Source organism: Scleropages formosus, chromosome 2, assembly GCF_900964775.1.
Source record: "Scleropages formosus chromosome 2, fSclFor1.1, whole genome shotgun sequence".
NCBI classification, from domain to species: domain Eukaryota; kingdom Metazoa; phylum Chordata; class Actinopteri; order Osteoglossiformes; family Osteoglossidae; genus Scleropages; species Scleropages formosus.
In genome coordinates this window covers 34,786,933-34,808,064 of record NC_041807.1, presented here as the reverse complement: position 1 = coordinate 34,808,064, position 21,132 = coordinate 34,786,933, and the positions used below count along the sequence as shown (strand labels likewise).

Here is a 21,132-nt window from a genome sequence, read left to right as displayed (position 1 = left end):
CCCGCGACCCCATATGGGACAAGCGGTTTCAGATGATGTGTGTGCGCGTGTGTGTTCATAAACACAAGCTTATGGCAACATGTTGCATAATGTTTGTAGGGTTATACATGATTTTTGCCTTTATGTGCTTCGGCAGTCCGCCGATCCTCCATTCTATTGCAGGACTGTAGAAGAAATGGGCTCTCATTTACCAGTAAAAGCCATGTAAGGGAGAGCTCCGTTTTGACAGGCAAAATCATAATGCTTTACTCCAGTCTCAGAGCAAACGTCTACAGCGACTCCATTGTGTGTCACCCAGGACATCGATGCATCTCTCGCCAACTTGCCTCTTTCCAAGGAAATGGAGACGCTTCTAATGCACGAAAGAGCTGTCTTGTCATTCAAACACCTTTATTTACGTCACACCTGAGCAGACGTGCTCCTGTTTGCTGGAGTAGCATGCAGGTAGTCACACAGTGTACCTGTTTACATGCAGGTGCAGGTGAAGGTGAAGGAGTCGGGGAGAACCGAAATCAGTCCAGTTCTGATTCCTTGACAACACACTTTGCTGCAAGTACGCAACAATTTTTGGTCGAACAATAAATAGCATACAGCTGACATACCATAAACAGTAATGTCAGTATCGAGCCCAGATGCTTTGAGAAGTGCGTAACTGTTGTTTCTTTCGGTGCCTCCTGGGCAGTGTGTTTGGCCGTGGGCTCAGATCTGGCTCGGTCTCTGTAGATTGATTGCTCCTCTTGTGTTCAGGTGGGTTTCCTCTTGGTGCTCTGGTTTCCTCCCAGAGTTCAGACGTGTCTCAGGTGATTTTAAATTGCCCTTGATGTATGTTTGCGTGGTGGGGGGTGTAGTGGCGCAGTGGGTTTGACCGGGTCTTGCTCTCCGGGGGGCCTGGGGTTCGAGTCCCGCTTCGGGTGCCTTGTGACAGACTGGAGTCCCGTCCCGGGTGCGTCCCGTCCCCCCTCCAGCCTTACGCCCCGTGTTCCCGGGTAGGGCTCCGGCTCCCTGCGACCCCGCGTGGGACAAGCGGTTTCAGACAACGTGTGTGTGACGTTGCTCTGCTGTATAGAGGGATGGTGGGCAGCAGAGTGTTTAGTGTGCTGTATCTAGCAGTATAAATGACCTTTGATTAAGGTGCCATCTAAATACTAGCTGTTCCCTATTTTGGAGAAAAGCGTCCGATAACTAAACGTAGATGTCTTCGAGAAATCTGTTCAGTGTTCGTTTTTCAGCTTTATGCCACCGTTCCATAGTGCTCCTCGCCATGCCTTGGCGCGCATTCTAATCCGTGGCCGACAATGACTTTGGCCCGGAATTAAATTACCGCTGACAAAACAGAGCTGTGTTGTGGACGCCGATCGTTTGAATGCAGAAGAAGGGAAAGTGGCTCCACCCTGCCGTAATCTCTGGGAACCATCTTGGTTTCCGTAAAAACCACTTACACCGATGGAAACAAAGCATCTTCTTAGAAGGGCATCACATTAGATGAGCAAGCAAAAAAAGCATGTGTGGTCATAACACTTTTTCTTATTTTATATTGTGCCAAAAAACAGAAGTGAGATGAAAACACGTTCAAGGCAATGCGTACGGTTTCCCTGAACTGGATCCATGCTACTAACTGTTTTACCTGTGTTTGTCGTGTGTTTATTCTTCATATATAGTCGGGTTTTTACTGAGACTTGAGGTTCAGAGAAAGAGAAAAAAAAAAATCAAATAAAGCTTCGTTCGTAGATACTGGAGCGGGACCGAGGAGCTCAATTACCTCAGTTAAGGTAATTAACCCGAATTAACATCTCTGCCCGGCTCTATAAACGAGAACCGTTTTATATCGCTTTAAATGAAGTGTTTACCGTCCAGCTCAACGACGACGTCTGTAATTAGTTCAGCGAATGAAGCCGTGACCTTTCCACCGAAAGCCATTAGCTCTCACTGCAAATAATGGTCGAAACGTTATCTGGCCTTCAAAGTGTTTTCCCAGAAACCCACATTAAACATTCAGAGCTGTCGTAAACTGTTGAAATGACGCAGTAAAGCTCGCGTTTTTCTTTTTTTTTTTTTAATACCTTGTTTGTTTCGAAAACTTGTTTATTAATTTCCACGAAGCGGCTACCGAAAGACTCGTGAGCCGCGCAGCGAAATGCTCCATCGCACCCGAGCGGTAAATCCGGCGTCAGGGCGAGCGAGACACCGCACAGTCTGCCCGGCTCGTCTCCAGGCCGCCCCACCGCGGAACTGCCGTTTGGCTAGAAAGGAGAGGGAAAAAAAAGAAAAAAAAAAGAAATAGAATGACAAAAACAGTAGTATTTTGAGTCTCGTTTTCTCAGTCAGCCTTTGTCTAGGGGACTGCAGGCTGTGTGTGAGCGCCGTTGTCTGCGACCGCTGCGAGGCTGAAAGAGCTTCCAGAGCGCAGCCGTCGCAGCTGTTCCTGCGCAGAGCCGCAGCAAGGTGCTCCTCAATAGACTCGTTATTGTTTGAGCGGCAACACAATGGAGTGGAGCGGAGGCAGCAAAACCGTTTCCACGGCCGTAGATGAAATCGCAGAGAAAGCCTCTCTGTGGATCCTTCCTGGGGAAAGAAAGTGGCCCTGGGAGGAGCAGTATGAATGCTGAATGAGCAGGGCTGCAAGGGGACCCATGGGATGTAAACGCGTATAACGCGCTCCGTCCTGATGCGTATTGTGGCGGAGCGGTGTTTCGGATTTTCAGCCGAGCGCCACTTACTATCTTCTCCTCATTTCATCGTTTCGCCCAGAAAATGAGCGACTTTCTCTTTATAGATAGTGAGAAAAGAAGCACGATTACACTCCGAGCACTAATTTTGCTGCTTGGGGACGTGGATTCTGCCCTGACTAGCAGTTGGGAACTTGCGGGAAGCAGTTCAGTCCGGGTCAGCCTGTGCGCGGTATTTTTGTAGTATTTTCGCACGATGAAGGCCTTTTTCGGTAATATTTGTACTTTCTAGAACAGTCAGCAGTGAAGTCCAATTCAAAAGTGACGCTTAATTTATTTAAAAAAAAAAAAAAAAAATCAATGCAATCAGGGATCCGTCGCGCCGCACGTGGAAAATGAGTCGAGTCTCTAATAACGTCAACGGCTCGGCTATAATCGCAGCCATTGTACGGCGGCGGCAGCGCGCTGGCAGGCAATATTTTCTCGTTAAATAAAGCTGTGTTTATTTATGCGCTATTCATTATTCAGTTGCCTTGCTTTCGTTTAATTAATCCTGCCTTCCCCGGCCATTCGGTGTGCCGGTGTGGGATTACCGCCGCGCTCCTGCTCCAACGGACGCCGAGAGCGCCAGAACGCCGAGCAGTCCTCACGATTGCGTTTGTTCTTCCTTCCTGCAGGCCAAAACGCAGATATGTGGAAAAGTACTCGCGTTTCTCACACGCGCCCGTTCCGGCGTGTGACTTTTTAAGGTCACTTTGCGTTTCGCTCGCTGCCGCCGAGGGACGCCATGCATGACCGAAGCGCACAAGGTCCTTTGCCTCCTACCTGCGACGGCGTTAAGACCGTTCTCAAGGGTGTTGCGGCGTCCGGCGAGCAAGACCCGTGTCCTTAACCGCTGGCCTGCCCCCCCCGACCCCCCACCACTCCACTGGACTCGGTGCCCTCAGAGCCAAATGTCCCTGATTGGTACACAGGCCTGGACGTTCATTTACTTTAACTTTTGTTCTGGGTCTCTGCTGCGTCGACCGGCTCCTTCCCGCTCTCTTTGGCTTCCTCTCGGCCAGTTCCCGAAGAGGTGCGCCCGCGGCCCGTTGGCGAAAGCAAAGCGGCAGATGTTGCGCTCTTGTGGCCTCCCTTTATTCTAATGCCTCCCCGCTGCTCATAAAAGCGCGAAAGCTCCTGTTTTCCCTGCAACTGCCACGTGGCATCGATGGCTTCGTTGCTTATTTCGAGCGGCAAGTTGCGGAGACCGCGCCGCGCAACTGGAACATTCATCGTCAGCCACTGATTCTCTTCCCGGTCTTGTTCATTTTCCGAAATCCCTGAAAAAACTGTGTCCGGTGAGGCAGAAATACCAGAGAGGATCTTGAAAATCTCCCCGAATGGAAGAGGCTTCACTTTTTCGGTGATGTTAATAACAAAGAACGCACCAAGGACTCCGGACGAATAGTTTCACAATGGAGCCTCAAGGGTTAATTTATGTCTCTTGTCCGTTTCTAGCTCATTGCTCATATTGTACAGCAGGCCTGTTCAGTAGGATGCGGCTGAGCTCTAAGTGAACGGAGAATCCATGCAAATGGCCCGGTAACAGCGTACAGTGAAGAGAGTACAATAGGCAGCGGTTATTTCCTTCATTTGTGACCTGAAGGCTGTTGGTTCAAGTCCCACTAAACACTACGATCTTCTGTGAGGGCAGACGACCTTATGACGGATGTGTGAGAAGTTCGCCGGCGGACGCTGTGTGTCGCAATCCAGCGTTGTCATCCTCCCATCCTTTGGCTCTCGTGTGAGGCCGTGAAGACTCCTTCCACGCTGACCTCACCGATACGAGGAAGGGCGCGAGGGACGCCTCCGTGCGACAGTCCCCCGCCGCCGCTCTTCCCCTCTTGGAAAAACCCCGCTGCACTTCCTATAAAAAGGCTCCCGTGGAGCCGGTTCCTGTTCTCGGAAGATAAGCGATTTCTGAGAAAGAGGACGTGGCGCAAAGGATCCCTTTAAAGCGGCAAGAGCCAAAACGGTTCTTTTGAATCGTGTACGGATTCGCGGTGATCGTACGCCGGCGGTTGCGCGCGCAATGGTTTTGCCAACCAGGCCGGAGAGCAGCCGCTCTCCTTCGGCTCAAACCCAGAGCCTTTCCGTCTTTTCCGTCTTCTTGAGCCCAAACGCATTGCTGTCGACGAGCTGCGGGAAACCGCCGGTCGCAGGCACGGCGCACCTGAAAGAAGATCTCGCGAGGCCTCCTCAGAAGTGTCCATTACTTGCTCCAGAGAGACGCTTTCAGACCTCCATCAGATTAGGATATTTACACTGTCTGAAAACCTGGGCAGACACTGGAACATTATCATTTAATGCAGTTTGAAAAGTCGGGCCCGCGCGTTATTAAATCTGCGCGCAATATAATAGGGCTGCTTACAGTCATGCTGATTTATTACCATGAGGGGGCAGTACTGGGTTTAGCGGTTCCTGAGCAGTGCGCTTGTTTTACTGCAAAGTGCGCGAGTCTCCTGCTCTCCGAGCGTGGTCATGTCTCCGCAAGCTAATTATTAGCTCATTATTAGCCTAACAGAGCGTGCTTTAAAGTCAGTTCTAAAATCATTATAATGGACTTAGTTTTCTCTGGCATGATGCGTAAATATAGGCATAATGGGTTAGTATTCTGAGAGCCGGTGATACGTTATATTTATTCAGGGTCTTCTAATTATGGGGGTGTGGTGGTGCGGCGGGTTTGGCCGGGTCCTGCTCTTCAGTGGGTCTGGGGTTCGAGTCCTGCGTGGGGTGCCCTGCGACGGACCGGTGTCCCGTCCTGGGTGTGTGCCCTGCTTTGCCAGGTTAGGCTCCGGTTTGCCGTGACTCCCGCTTGGGGCGTGTGCGTGGGTCTTATCATTTATTATCGTTGTTTGTTTGTGTAGCTGATGCTGTACTCCAAAGCAGCTTACAGCGTTAAGCTACTTGCGATGGTTTGTCCATTTTTTGTAGCTAGGTGTGTTTTGCTGGTGTAATTCATGGTAAGTTCCTCGATCAAGGGAAGTAGAGCAGGAGTAGGGATTTGAACCTGAGTCTTTCAAGCGCAGGGCCTTCGGTAACAAAGTTCATAATTGAATTTATAACAATCTGTAATGGAAGGGTGTTATGAAGAAAATGTATTATATAGAGGGGGGGGCGCGGTGGCGCAGTGGGTCCTGCTCTCCGGTGGGTCTGGGGTTCGAGTCCCACTCGGGGTGCCTTGCGACAGACTGGCTTCCTGTCCTGGGTGTGTCCCTTCCCCCCTCCAGCCTTATGCCCTGAGTTGCCAGGTTAGGCTTGGGTTCCCCGCGACCCTGTATGGGACAAGCGGTTCAGAAAGTGTGTGTGTGTGTGTGTGTGTGTGTGTGTGTGTGTGTGTCTATTATATAGACATACTTTGTTGCAGAGTTATACTGTCTCACGTTGGTGTTTAAAGCATGATTTACATTAAAAGGATGCCGTCTGTGGAAAGCAGGCGATCGTTTGAGAAGAGGTTTGCGCTTCGTGACAAGTGATGTAATAGTTCAGAAGCGTGGCCCTTCTGTCGATGGATCGGGGTTAGGGTGCGGGGTGGCAGGATGGACCGCGGGAGTCACTGCCCCGGCGTGAGAAATGTGCACGCTGAGCATGTCTGGTCACCCGAGCAAACGGTCGTCTCTGTTGCTAGGAAACCCCACAGGTCCGCTGACCGCATCCATCTTCGCCCCCAGCTGCTTATCTGCGGCGAACACACTGAAGTTGGGACATTTTTCTTGTACGGGCTGCAAACAAAGCTTGGATTTTTCGCTCAGGTTCTCCAGCACGTGTAACACGACTGTGGTCTTTCCACGCACGCTTCCAGGAGATAAACTAGCGGAGCCTTCCGTTGGAAACGTTCACGCCGTCTTCACGCAGTTGTGCCGAAGCTTAGCCGCACGTCCTCGGTCCTCCCTGCAAAAGCATCGGTGTGAAAATTCTAAACCTGTGAGACGGAGACGTGCGCTGACCAGTGGACAGATGCTCAGCTAGAAAACGCGTTTCAGTCGTCTTTTTTTTTCGGCATTGAACTCACATCGTGGACTTTAACATGCGTTGGATCACCACTTGCCCCGGGATGAACCGGTGTCCCGTCCATGGTGTGCTCTGCATCGTGCCCTGTGCTTCTCGGACACCCTCTGGACCTCCATGAGCCTGCATTGAACAAGCAGTGAGGGTACTGTGTAGACCAAGGCATGAATCGTTGTATAAAATAATTATACTGCTGAAACTTTAGGACAATATTCTTCTGCGCACCATATATAGAACAATCATTCGCACTGATTATTGGACATAGACTCAGTGATGCTCTTGTAATTACATATCTGTTGCCTGGGTTTCAGAGGTAAATCACCTTTTAGCTCCACAGCGCCACCTACTGGTATGTGGTTGAGAACATTTTTCTCTATTTCTTCAACTGAGCAGTGATTTATAAAAAATGAACTACATCCAATGTGATGTTGCCTTTCACGTTGGGTCCATGAGTCCCACCCAACAATGTTTCTGGGACTCTAAGCGTGGCCTCGTGTTTATGTATCTTTGCAGCCATAATCTGCTAAACCTGACCTGTCGCTCGGGTCATCGTGAACGAAGGGTCTTTTGAGAGGAGATTAATATCAAACAGCTCTATTCATTAGTTGCCAGGTTACCTGGGGGGGGGGGTTCGGAGATCTTTTTGAATTAATTGCTCCTCTTCTGCACTTGATTATACTTGATGAGCCCTGTGAGTGCGTATCAGAGAGGTCCTCCCTGTCCGAACACCCACCCGAACAGCATGATGCTATTATTTTATGGCCACACCTGTTTCTTAGTGCTGTGCCACTAAGACTCTTGGTCTGTGTGAATTTATTAACTTTTTACTATACGTAAATGAAGCCCTTCGCCGCTCTCTGGCGCTTTTTTACAAGTCGCTTCGAAAAGTTAGGTTCGTCCACTGAACTGCTTAATTTTTTTGCCCATTTGTACAGCTGGGAAATTTACCAGAGCAATCTAGAGTAAGTACCTTGCTCAAGGGTTCTGCGGTAGGAGGAGGGATTCAAACGCAGGACCTTTCGTCGCCAGGTGACGGCTGTAACTACCGCGTCGCCTCTCGATCCTTTCCGTGCCGTTCAGAACTCGGGAGACGCAGGTGTGGCTGCACAGGGGTTCGTCCCCACACTCCTCTAATGGCTGCGATACCGGGGTAAACCCTGAACCCAGAGAATGGAACGATGGAGGTTTCAATTAGACGGCATTTCCGATTCAATTTATTCACTTCCATTTAAACCCAATGTAATATATTACCCCCCCTCCACCCCTCGCCTCTGCACTCCACACACACACACAAACACACATGCTATGATGGGCTTTGATTTAATATTAATTGAGACAGTCCTTATGCCCTGTTGGTCTGATTCCTCGAAGCGCTGCCTGCCCGTGTGTGTTTTTTTGGAAGCGCTGCAGAGCTTGTCGCAGAGGGACCCCACGCTCATGCAATTACAATTTTAATGGCCCCTCCCTGGAAACACGCTGATGAGGGTTACTGGGTACTGGCTCCAGATCACTCTTAATCCAGTAGGCGTAGAGATTGACACAAGTATGCAGCAAACGATATCGATAGAAATAATCTGTAGCACTGTAGTATTTTTTTCTTCCAAAAGTAACCTGGTCCTCACTGAACGATTGCCACATTAGCTGCGCTGAATTTGAACGCAATCCTTATATTAAAGGGTGGGTGGTGTGGTGGTGCGATGAGCAGATGTGGTGCCTCACACCTCCTGGGTTCAAAATGGCTCGGTGTATGTGGTGTTTGCATGTTCTCCTTGTGTTTGCGTCCTTCTCATCCGGGTGCTCTGGTTTCCTCCCACAGCCCAAAGACATGTATTTCAATCGAATGGGTGACTCTAAATTGCCTGTAGCGTGTACATTAGTGTGAGCGAGTGAGTGTGTGTGCCTTGTGATGGACTAGTGCCCCATCCTGTACCCAGCCTCACCCCTGTGCCTCCGGGATGGGCACCTGCTTTGGACATCTGGCTACTAGAGATGGATGACTGGGTAAATATACTATATATGTACATAAATAATATACTACATATTTTTTCCATATAAAAATACATAGTGTAATACATATTTTAAGTTGAGATGCCAGGCTCATAGTTAGTTATATACATTTTGTTTTGCACGCAGTCTTTATTATAAGAGTATATTCCCCTATGTTTTCCATGAGAAGTAAAATGCTGTTTTGCCTGTTACAGTCTGCACTCTTATCCAGGTCCCTGATTTCTTTCTTCTGGTCACTAATGATTGATTGAGGGCTGCTCAGCGGCTAGGCTCCTTCCTCCCTGTGTCTTTCTGAAGTTTGACTTTCATTTTTTATTCTAAGGAATACCGGCAGATGGACCCGGCACAGGTTAACAAAGAGACAAAATTCATTGTTTTTATTTCATTCTGTGTTCTTATGCATGTGAAGACTGCTTTTTTATCTTTAAGCAAATGCAACCCAGCAGCTGCCTTCTCATATGACGTGGGTGCTTATGTGAACAGCCACATGACGGGTCACAGGACCGAAAGGGCTGCGACTGGCGATGAGTCGTTCCTTCCGACGGTGGCACGAGCGGGGGTATCCGCACCACCTGTACGTGTCCCTGCTCGGCGGCAGAAGGGAATCCTGGGCTCGCTGCTGTAACTATACTGTGATTGTATCTGCACCCGTCGACGTGGGCTTTCCGAGCTCCGCCTGCTCTTTAGGCAGCACCTGGGAGCCCACACACCCCTCCCTGGCCAATGAAAGCAGGTGGTTGAGCGCGACCGCTTGTTTCTCTCTGCTTCGTCGTCAAAGTCCGCCGAAACTGCTCCCCGCCGGGTCATCCTGGCCTGTCGAAGCCGTTCCGGCTGGAGTTCGGTCTCAGCGGGTGTCCTGCGGCAGAATCGCCTTAAGAGAAGCGCTGGGCGACATTCACGCCGTGGGTGGGATGTCTCCTGCATCCCAGCGAGAGGCCAGACAGCAGAGTTTTGCAGTGCCGGGTCCTGGCCAGGTTTATTCATGTGTCCTTCTTGTCTTTACAGAGTCGACAAGAGCTTTTCCAGGGCCAGAAGCTTGTGGTGAGTGCCCTCGGCGTTTATCCGGCTCTTCCGGCATCGGGTGGTTTTTTTTTTTTCCACTGAGAAGCGAAGTACTGAAACGCAGTACGTGCTCAAAGAAACCGACATTCCGAGGACATTGTCCCCCTGGGGGAAGAGTCAGTTGTGCATTTAACACCACGGTTTTCACACCACCCCTTTTACACAAAGCGTCACCGATGAAAATAGTCCTTTTCAGCTCATGTTGCTCATTTCAGTGTTTATAGTATTTTGTGCAGTTCTAGGTTAATTAGTGCATTAATACACATGCGAATACGCAGATGCGCCGCGTTACCTTGGCGTGCCCCCTTGTGCACGCTCGCCGAAAATGATTAATGCGATTTTTGGCCTAATCCGGTTCGTTGCCGGCCATTAAACCGAGCGAAAAGATTAAAGTCGCGAGGTCTGCCAACAGGCAGCGGCTCAGTTTCACCGAACCGTGTTTGTCAGAAGTGGAGCGACACCAAGCCGAAGCTCCGCAGCCTCGGATGGGACGGGTTTCTGCGGACGGCCCCGTTGCCACGGTAACGGCCGACGGCCCCGCTGCACCGATCTGGCGTACGAGCCGAATTACCCCATTGCAGGGGAGCAGAGGGCCTCTGGCGGGCGCCACTGCGCAGACACAAGGAGCGAACGTAGCACTTATGGAGGGGACGGTCGTACCGCCCTGCGTTCAGCAGTAACGTGACATGGCAGCGGCCGTGGACCGCGCCCAAGTAGGGACAGCTTGGGAATAGGCGCTGCAGCGAGGGAGGGAGGGAGGGAGGGAGCGAGGGACGGAGGGGGGGCGGTCTCCGTCCCGCCTCTACCTCTGCACCACTCTGTGCCGGAGAGAGCGTTCAGGCCTACCCAACATCGCATCGCGGCACGGAGTTGAGCCTCCATCCAGCTGACACGAGTGTGAAGAGGACATGAGCGAGTTGTTGATTTGGAAGGTATTTTTCCACGGCAACACTCTTATTAAAAACCAGCAGCGTTAAGATATTCTGCGGCTGCGTTGCTGCGTTTTGAAACCGCGCCGGTTATTTGAACGCGGCTCTCAAGGTCAGCTTTCTCATTAGCGCGGCGGGGCTTTCCCAGCATGCATCTGGTGCGGGAGACGGCGATAAAAGCGTAAGCGATGGGAGACGACAGGTGCGCGCAACAGCCGGCCCGCGACGCCGTCCTTCCTTGAGAATGGACGCCGGACGAGGGAGCGGTACCTGAGCGCTTGTGTGCCGTGAACCCGGCGCTCGCGTTTTCAGACGGTGGTCCCGCTTGGAAACAAGCCCACCGGCCAAATCAAGGGCCTAAAGAGAGAGGTTCTCCTGAACCCCACGCTGGATCTGAAGACCTCCTGGTGTCCTAAAGAGGAAGTACACAAACAATGTTGAGGGTAGAGGCGTCCTGCAGATCGGTCCCTCTCAGCCCGTGACCTCGGTGCCACAGCCCCGGACTCTTGACGGCCCCCTGGATTCCCGCACTTTCCTACAAAGCAAGCAGCTTCTTCAGCCTCCAGCCTTCTCCTTCGCGGGCTGAAGCCAAGCGCGTCGAGCAGCGCGGTCAACACATCCGCAACATGCCGTGTTCGCCCTTCCGAATCGGGAAGTCCAGGAAGCTGTGGTGAGTTGAACAGGCACGGCGTCCCTCTACACTGGGGTTTCGAACAAATACCCTTTGTTCCAAACTGCCAAAGTCTTTGCGCATGGTATGGAGAGGATAGAGATGTGTGTTTCACTCATGGCTTAACAAAGTGGGTGTGGGAAAATTAAACCAGAGAAGAGTCAATCAATTCGTTGTCCATTCATTATCGGTAACCGCTTGTCCGATGCATGGTCACGGTGGTCTAGAGCCTATCCAGGAAGCATAGGGCGTGAGGCAGGGGGCGCTTCGGACAGGATGTCAGTCCGCCGGAGACGGATCACACGTATCTGATTTACACAGAAGAGTGGAGAAAACCACTTTATTTTATATTTTCCATATGCAAGAGAGTCAGTTGATTTCGTGAATTCTCGTGAGACGACTTTTAAATCACAAAGGCAAACATTTTATGATCCCAATAACTTCTTTACATTTATTTACACTTTCTCTCCAAAGCAACTTACAGTGTAGGTAAGGCACTGAACTATTTACACCTGTGGCTGATTTTTACTGGAGCAACTGTAGGGTAAGTGTCTCCCTCAGGATATTACAGCCTCGAATTGAACCTGCAACCTTCGGGTCCCAAGGCAGCAGCAATTACCACTAGGCTACCAGCTGCCCCTTTAGGTTTAATTTTTGTCACAAATAAAGCCAATCTTTGTCTTTTCAAAACAAAATTGTGTAGGTTTTCTTTGGACTTTAACTGAGCTTTTCTGTTTGAACTTCGTGGTTTTCGTGAAAACCTTCCCGGGAAAACGGCACAAGAGAAAGTGAACGAGGGCTCGGCCGGATCGACGCGGCGGGCGATCGGAACGGGGAATCCGGGCTGCGTTCCAGCCGTGCCGCTGGGCTGCGGACCCCCGCCTGCACGCCGATGCGGACTCGCCCGGGACGGCGCCCCCCCGTCAGCGCAGCTCACTTCGCCCGCATCCCATCTGCTTCCGCACGCTTTCCCTGCCGTAGCTCACAGCCGCACAACCCAAGTCCGTACAGTACTTTGTTCTTCCAGCTGGAAATTCTCTCACATTTCACCCACATAGCAAGCGCAAAACACACAGTTAAAAGTTTCTATTTTTTCTGCCAGCTTAGAATTCTCCTTCCGCCATAAATAGAGTATCATTGCCTCGTATAATGAACTTCGACTCATTTTGCTTCTTTTTTTGAACCACTCACTTTGATATTTATAGTCTGCCATATACGGACAGATGAGTCCTGGTTTTCCTCATGAAGCAATTTTCTAATCTCAAGCAGCACAGATTTTCGTGTAGAAACGAGCAACTCTGAAGAAGGAAGGAATGAGTAGAATGCAACCCGCCGGAATAGCAGCATGCGCGCAAGGTGCCGAATCAAACCAGACCCACAGCAACCGGTTGCAGGTGAAACCCGCCATGCCATGCCATGCCATGCCATGCTATGCCACCCCACCCCCCCTGCATAACAGTATGGAACCGCTTAATCCAACTCGCTTCCACAGTGTTTACCGTGTGTGTGGTGTTTTGGTTTCTTTATGATCAGTAACAAGATGAAGAACATCAGTCGATTTAATTCATTTTTAAAGAGCTCTCTTCTCACACAGTGACGTGGAGCGCTGAACAAAGGCGTAAGACAAATAGATCACTGGGTATGCATTAAATTACTACAATAACCATGTAATTATGAAAGCTGTAAGTAAGCCTAATGGCCAAGGAGAAAAGGTACAAAAAAAAAAAACTCTCTACTGAAATGCAAGGGAGAAAATAAAAACCTCAGGGGGTCCAACTGCCAGTGGCTGCACACCCCTCGGGGAAAAAAAAGGCTTTTAAGTCAATTAACAGCTATTTATGACTATTTATGACTTTGTGGCTAAGTGCTAATAACTTGATGTCCCGATTCACATATACAGGTCTTGTCCACCATGGCATACAATCATCAGCAGTCATCACATGTTTATGGGAGGGATCAGTGGCAGCATTTCATAGGAGTTTGTGCGTGTCCATTCTTCTGTTCTTTCTTCTCTCACACACACATTGACTGATTTAATGTAAGTCAAAGTTAAGACATGCACACACAAATCATCTGAAACCGCTTCTCCCATACGGCGTCGCAGGGAGCCGGTGCCAAACCCGGCAACGCAGGGCAAAGGGCCGGAGGGGGAGGGGACGCACCCAGGATGGGACGCCAGTCCGTCGCAAGGCACCCCAAGCGGGACTCGAACCCCAGACCCACCGGATAACAGAACTCGGTTCAACCCACTGCGCCCCCCTGTCAAAGTTAACAAAAGTTTTAAATGTTGTCTTAGAGTATTTTCAAACATTATGAATGCATATATTTATTTTTATAGTCACTTGTTTGAATTTTGCAGAACCTCAAGTGTAGCTAAATAGAGTGATGTCTGTATACTAAGCATTTGTTGGTGGTTTATATAAAAACCTGAAAGTTTCCTTTTTACTGCATTATGAAACGGTATGGACTTAGTAGAGTAGACGTTCTAAAGCGAAACTTAAAAAAGATGAGCGTAGCGCACGTAGCCGACCGTACCTTATCTGTTGCGTCGCATCAGTGTCGCCCCCTCAGCGGGTGGGCCGCAAACACGTCAACCGTCGCAGTAAAGATATTTCTTCATTGCGTGGTAGGGAAGCCTCGACGAAGGGCTTCCGAAGTTGGTTGAGCGCAAGATGCGTCAAAGATGAATCGGCTTTATTTCGAAACTCAGGACTGGTGCACTAAGAGGAGCACCTGCAATTGCCGTAAACGCTAGATGCGTACTAGGAAACGCTTCTCATTTACGGTTACGTTTCGCATGTTAGGGCGAGAGCAGATTTGGGAAACGGAACAGAAGAGTTAGAATGCGTCGCCGTTTGCCACCGTGAGCCGGTGGGCGCTCCGACCGGAGGCAAGAGGTGGGAGCACCTGCACGGAGAGCTCCCAGGGACCCGCCGCTGCCCTAAATGAATAATGACGGCCAGCTGCTCCAACTCGGGTGCGGTGCGGGACTGCAAATGCAGCTGGCCTGAGGACTTTGGAGGTGGGTATTTGGGTGGCGTTCTGGGGGAACAGACTAAGTGCGGGGCCTGATGAAGAATTTTGGTTTCTTAAGCCGGGCCAGCTGGTACCATAGTGGTTAGCAGCTGCCTTTGGACCCAACAGTTGCAGATTTAATTCCCACCACCAGCTGTAGTACCCTTGAGCAATGTACTTACCGTAAATTGCTCCACTGAAATTACCCAGCTGTATAAATGGTTACATAACTGTAACATAATCTTAACACTGGGAGTTGCTTTGGAGAAAAGTGCCAGCTAAATGAATAAATCTAAGTGGTTGCCTTATGCCCAGAAAGGGCAGGTTTTTGTTTTCTGGTTTCTAATAAAACTTGTTTTTGGTTTTACGTCCTGCTCTTCTGCGTCTTAGTCCCGGCCTGTAGCCGCCTCTGCCCCACGGCCATCCGCACCGCCCTTCGGAAAGCGAAGGAGGAAGAATCATTTTGCTTTAGGATCTGGCCAGGTTTTTAAGTTTTAGATATGGAAGACTGAAGACGGGAGAAGTTTCTAGAACTGTTTTCCCAATCGCCTTTCGAAAACACGGAGAGTTGTATTGTCTTTTTTTGAAGGGAGTGCGATTTCTCCTCTTTATGCATCTGCGAGCTGTCAGGCCGTATAGCCTGGTATCGACAGCGTGGCGTAGAGCGTGCGTTGCAAAGCATCGCAACCTCGTACCGCTTGCGTCTGCTCCTCGCTCACCGATTGGCAGGTTCGAGCAACGTCACGCACCTCACCGGCATGTCCTCCTCCTCCTAACATACTGTCTGATCAGACACACGGCAAAGGAAGAACTAAGTACTGATTCTCCGGGTGGTTAAATGTCTGCTTCCCATATCACTTTGTAAGGGACAGTACACCGAATTGCATAACTCACTTATCCAAAGCAACTTAAATATTCCACTGTAGCATTATACCTGTTTTAATTTTTTCCATCTAGATTTTTCCCCATTTAGCTGAAAAGCTCTCATCTATTTTTAATATAAAGCCAACCCTTGTCAAATGAATTATAATACACCATGTGATTTGCACTGTATGGCATAAGTGAATGTGAATGTAAGATATTTGGATTATTGGAGAAAGATGTGTAAAGTGTGTGTGTGTGTGTGTGTGTGTGTGCGCGCATTAAAAGAGCTCAGCATCTTAGAGCAGTTTTGATACTTTCTGCAAGGCTTAAACCATGTTTTAAACAGCTACAGTAAGTATCAATATTTTTCCCAGGTAAAAGTGAGAAGGAATTTTAATGAGCTCATGAGTGCAAGAACAATATAGCCAATATGGTTCAAAGCTTCTTGCAAAGCTTCTGTGTTAAAACTGAAAGATATATATAATGCTCTTTTCTCTTAATTGTGCTATTATTAGGAGGGATTTATTTTTCCCTTTTAATTTATTCAAATGATTCTGCAACTGTTAGTAAAAGTGTAGAAACCCTTTCGACATCGAAACTCTCTATTTTTAGTCAGCGCTTCCGTCATCGTGCGGTCAGACCGCTGCAAACCGTGCAGAACGATGCTCATTCTGACCCGGGTGATGGACTTCCGAGGTAAAATGGAGATGCAGTTGCTTGGAAGAAAAAGATTGTGTTGAAGTAATTGAGCAGATGGGCATCTTTTCAAATGCACCTGCACTTTTAATGCATGCTAAAAGTACCGGCAGCTGGGGAAGGTGGTCTTGGGATTAGGAAGGGTACCGCACTGTAAAAGAACATAATGACCATATGGGGACCGCCCTTGAGAGTCAGATTGCCCAACGTGGAGTGCGTGTTCAGTCAATGACATTTCTTCCCGAAAGCACCGTAATGTTGGGCAAATTCCAAGTTTCTAATATTTCCCCGAAGGGATGTCATATTTGTTTCGATCTTCGTATCGTCGCATGTATTTAGAGCCCTTTAATTTATGCCGTGTATGTTTGCGCTCTACTTTCTCACCAGTTTTTCCCACTTCGGTTTAGCCCCGTTTTCTTTCGTACTAAGCGGTTGGGCCCAGCGGGTGTCCTGAAAGCATCGAGTGCAGAAATGCGAGCCGGAAGCCGTTTGTGGCACTGCGACGTCCACAGGTCCGCAGCGAAGCTTTACGGCTAATTGGATGGAGGAGGTGTCACTTAGCACAAGTCTCAGACAGCTTTCAACGTGGCCAGAAGAGATACCTCTCTGTCTCAAGCCGTCCGCTCGCCTCCGAGAACGGTGTCGGTTTCCATGGAGCTCCCGGTCGCGTTTAGCAAACGGTGTGTCTCGGAGAGTGCTGTAACTCCGCGTGAGTGCAATTTAAACTTAACGGCTTCTGTCCTTTTATTTGGACGTAAGAGGAAAGGAGACGCCAGGAGAACGTCCTCAGCTTCCCCTTAAAACTGTGCCACGGAATCCCTCGTATAGTTTACGTTATGAAACGTGAAATAATAGGGTAAAAATATCCTTGTGAGTAGTTGCGTTCTTCTAGACTGACATGTTTTGACAGTCCTCCAATTATGGTTTCATACTGATGGAACTGGATGCCGTGTCTCTTATCAACAGGCATAGTTCTGACAAAGAAAACAGTGAGATGTGTCCCAAATTACACTTCATCTGGCCGGCAGAAAGCTTATCCAGGACGGCGATCATCTCTGGACTGTCGATGGAGGTTCTGGGTGCTCGGTGGAGGGGTCTTGCACAAGCAAACTCTATGTCTGTAGTTGGCCAGACACATCAGTATCAATATCACCTGTGGGTTCTACTGTGCGGTGGACTGGCGTGCTGTCCAAGTTGCACCCTACTTACCCTAGCACGCCGTGCTTCCGGGACGGGCTCCGGACCGTCATGACCCGCGCGTGGACGAGCGGCCGAGGAAAGCGAGCGAGTGACCCGCACCTTTTGAAGGGGACGTGAGGTGAGCCCTTCTCGCTGATCCTAGATCAGGGTCTGGCATTCGCCCGCTCGACACGTTGTCCTGCCGTTCGCGTTTATTCCGTCGCAAGCCGCCCATTTAACGGGGACGCCTCGGTGCAGATGCGTAAGGAGATTAGACTCATTTCCGGGCCGGGCTCTCGCTAGGCTCACCCTCATCTGCGAGGGAAACGGGAGAACTGGGCCACGCGGTGCTACGGCACATCAGCGCATCCGACCCGATTGAGGGAGGTCGGACAAGCTAGGAGCGAAATGGCGAAGACGGATTCGTGGCCGTGCTAACGGCATGTCACCTGTGATCAGGAGCGTAGCTGGTGACGGTCGATCGCTCGGCAGACGTTCCGCAACGTGTGGAAATGAGCCGATCCGATTCGGCACCCGAATACGTTCTCGGATCCCCGCGGGGGGCTTGCTCCGTGAACCGCTTCGAACGCCCGCTGCGTCCGCGCTTCCCGACGGCGTGCGTTCGGTTAGCCGTTCCTACATTCCGTCATCCGGACGTTCGCGCCGGTCTGCGTCTCGAGGTCGCGTTCGCTTTTTGCGAGGAGGAGAAATCGGATTAAACGCGACGAGCGAGGCCGCGAGGAACGTGCTCGCGGAAAGTAAAAGTGGGTCTGAAAAACAAGGCCGGCGGACTCAAAGTCCTACGCGCGTTCGGCCGATGGCGGAGGGAACGAGACGAGGCCGTTAAATCCCGCACGGTGCCTAAAAAAAGGTCGGCCCGCGTTGCGATCAGACGCTCCGCTACCGTAAAAACGGGACCCGTCGCCCTCGTAAAATGATAAGAGATCGCATCGTAAATACTAAATGAAGGACAGTGGCACATCTGCCGGAAAGGCAAGAATTATTTACTTCTCGAAAGGCCGGGCGCACCCTCACCAACCCCCCCCCGGCCTCCCGCTTTCGGTGCGTAATTGAAATGGTGAACTGTGGAAGCGTGGAAGGACTCAGAGTTAATCTGTTGTAATGCTGCATCCTGCTGGGCTCGGCCCAATCCTCTGGAGGCTTGTAATTCTCCCGTATTTAGCCATCTGCGCTCCCCTTTCTCCCGTCCGGCTCTCAAGGGCGCCCGAGGGTGGGCCGCTGTCTTTTGTGGGGGTCGCCATCGGGGGTACGGGCTTGGGGGGGGGGGAGAGGTCACAGCTGTGGTCTGGAATACAAGCCTAAGTGGTTAGAGAGCACTCTGGGGGGGGTTGGGGTACAGGTGTGTGACTTGGGGCTGCGGGGCTTCTCGAAACACGGTTCAAAAGCGCGCTCCGTCCGCAGCGAGGAGGTTTCCAGACCGATGAAAAAAGTGACGTAGACGTAATGGGAACGTAATTGTTTCTCGTTTTCAGCGGGAACGTGCTCTTCCTGCACGCGCCTCCATGAAAGCGGCGTGTAATTGTAATGCACTTCAAAAGGGTTCCGTGACGATAGCACGAGTTCGCTGGTCATCTTACTGTGATGCTGTGAGGGTTTTACATGCTTTTTTTGCCACCGTTTTCTTAGAGCGGTGGTGCAGTGGGTTGGACCGGGTCCTGCTCTCTGGTGGGTCTGGGGTTCGAGTCCCGCTTGGGGCGCCTTGCGATGGACTGGTGTCCCCTCCTGGGCGCGTCCCCTCTGGCCTTTCGCCCTGTGTTATCGGGTTAGGCTCCAGCTCCCCACGACCCCCTAGGGGGCAAGCGATTTCAACTGGTGTGTGTGTGCGCGCGCGCCAGAGGTCATATACTGCAAATTTTCTATTAACATCCACGTGGAATCGGAAAACGTGGATTCCTAATCCTTTTCACAGCTTTCATAAATCTTTCACCGACATTTTAGTTTATCTTTGAGGACTGTCCGTCTGACATTTGGAGCACAGTATTATCAGCAATATTCCTTTGCTGCTTCCGAGATGGTGACTCACACCGCAACCGGCGTTGCGTGCGAATCAGGCGCGGTCCTGGAAAATAATCAGAAAAGATGTTGTTTTGATTTTAAACAGCACTGAAGAACAAGTGGAAAGTGTGAGAAGAATTGTGATTTTTTTTCCCGCTCGGCTGACACAGAAAGATGCCACAGAGAGGATGGCCTGGGTGAATGATTGACTGGTAATCATGGCAAACTTGGCTGATCATATGTCATGATTTAGTAGTTCTGTGTAATCAGGCTCAACAGCTGTACTTGTAATCATAATTAAAACAGTTGATTCTCAATGTTTTTCTTGATTACCATGTCCAAGCTCATTTCATTAACATGTTCAAGTTCTCCACTTTCATTCAAAATTATTTTCGCTTTAATGATGGTACTAATTTACTTGATAGTTGCACGTTCGTCCCATATTCTCATAGTCCTTCGGGTGGTGTAATTATGGGGTAATTATTACAGTGAATACCGTATATCTCTTGGTGTGGTATCGCATCTTAGACATATTTTTAATCATCCTTTATTCTTCGAGTTCTTCTTCAAGTATAGTTCTTCAAGAAATAATGGATTTCCATGATACAAGTAAATCGGTGCCGTCGACAGCGTTTCACTTTGTTTTCTGTGTTTCGGACTCAAAGACTGAGTCATGCTCTTCCTCAACCACGGTAGCAGGATTGCATTCCGCTGCCACGGAGGGGTAGGACAGTCAGAAGGCAGTTGAGCGTAATCGCTCAATCGGGCAGTGGTCCGAGGGAGCCTCGGCTTGGGGTTCGACTCCGCCCACTCGGTGGGATCCATCTAGTACATCAGACCTCCACAGCATCCTACGCAGCCCTCCGGTTTAGAGCTTCTCTCTTTCAGAGGAGCACGTCTGTGAATGTCCTCACCCATAAAGGAAGATGATCGGTCACAGTCTATTATGAAGAATGATCAATGATCTTATGCCTTTCTGTAGTTCAAGGTCGAAAGGCTCGGTCTTTAAGGCTCAGGATCGGAGGCTTAGACATGAGCTGCTATTCCGAGTAGCTCGTATCCTGCGCTCCACGTGTGAAAAGTTCTGATGAAGGATACCAGCCAGGCGGCAGGGCTCCGTGTGAAACAGGATGGTGAAGGACATGTGGCAAACAGGAGGAGGACAGCAGCTTGTCCCAGACCAAAGGACTCTCACTAAATCTTGTGCTGACAGGGAACAGTAGAAAGTCATTCCAACTGAGTCGCCCTGTGATGAATATAATATAGATCAAAGTGTGGTATGGTTTAATATATGATCCCCCATATATAAACTGTCCTTTAGAATCATACATCTGTATCTAAATCTCTCTTTCTGCTAATGTAATGCGCACACACACACACACACACACACACACACACTTTCTGAACCGCTTGTCCCATATGGGGTCACGGCGAGCCAGAGCCTAACCTGGCAACACAGGGTGCAAGGCTGGAGGGGGAGGGGACACACCCAGGACGGGATACCGGTGCGTCGCAGGACACCCCAAGCGGGACTCGATCCCCAGACCCAGCAGAGAACAAGACCCAGCCAAACCCCCCCCCTCCCCCCGCTGTAATGTACACATTGTATTTTCTACGAGATGTACGTCGCTTTGGAGAAAAGCGTCTGCTAAATGAATAAATGTAAATATAAACATTTATATGGGATCAATAATTTAAATGGAAAGAGAAGGTAGATTTAGTCTGAGAAACACAAAGATACTGTTAAAAACCGAGTGAGCGAGAGAAAAGCAAAAACAGATAAAAGAACAAATAATGTATAGCAAAACAGAGAATAATTAATTGATTGAGTTTGTCCAGTCATTAGACTGCGGAATATGTATCGCATCAGAAAACTAAGAGAACCTTTTCTTTAAAACTCATAAAACCATGTTATTATTCATTTATTCAAAGGCACTCATACATTCTCTTGTAAATCCTGGGATTTTCCATTATGTTG

The 21,132-nt window shown here is 49.7% G+C and overlaps 1 protein-coding gene across 10 annotated transcripts in view; it reads left to right on the top strand.

Moving 5' to 3' along the window:
- Positions 1-21,132, top strand: part of LOC108933501 (rap1 GTPase-activating protein 1-like) — a 93,830-nt gene that overhangs the window by 29,195 nt on the left and 43,503 nt on the right. For 9 of the 10 annotated variants that reach the window (XR_001966069.2, XM_018750604.2, XM_018750607.2 and 6 more), the window contains one exon: positions 9,729-9,764. Coding sequence is in view for 9 of the 10 variants with exons in the window: in XM_018750604.2 (XP_018606120.1) it covers positions 9,729-9,764 (36 nt within the window). In the remaining variant the exon portion in view is untranslated. Of the gene's footprint in view, positions 1-9,728; positions 9,765-10,556; positions 11,385-21,132 lie in introns of those variants that run through there. The other variant, XM_018750605.2, reaches the window with a different exon arrangement.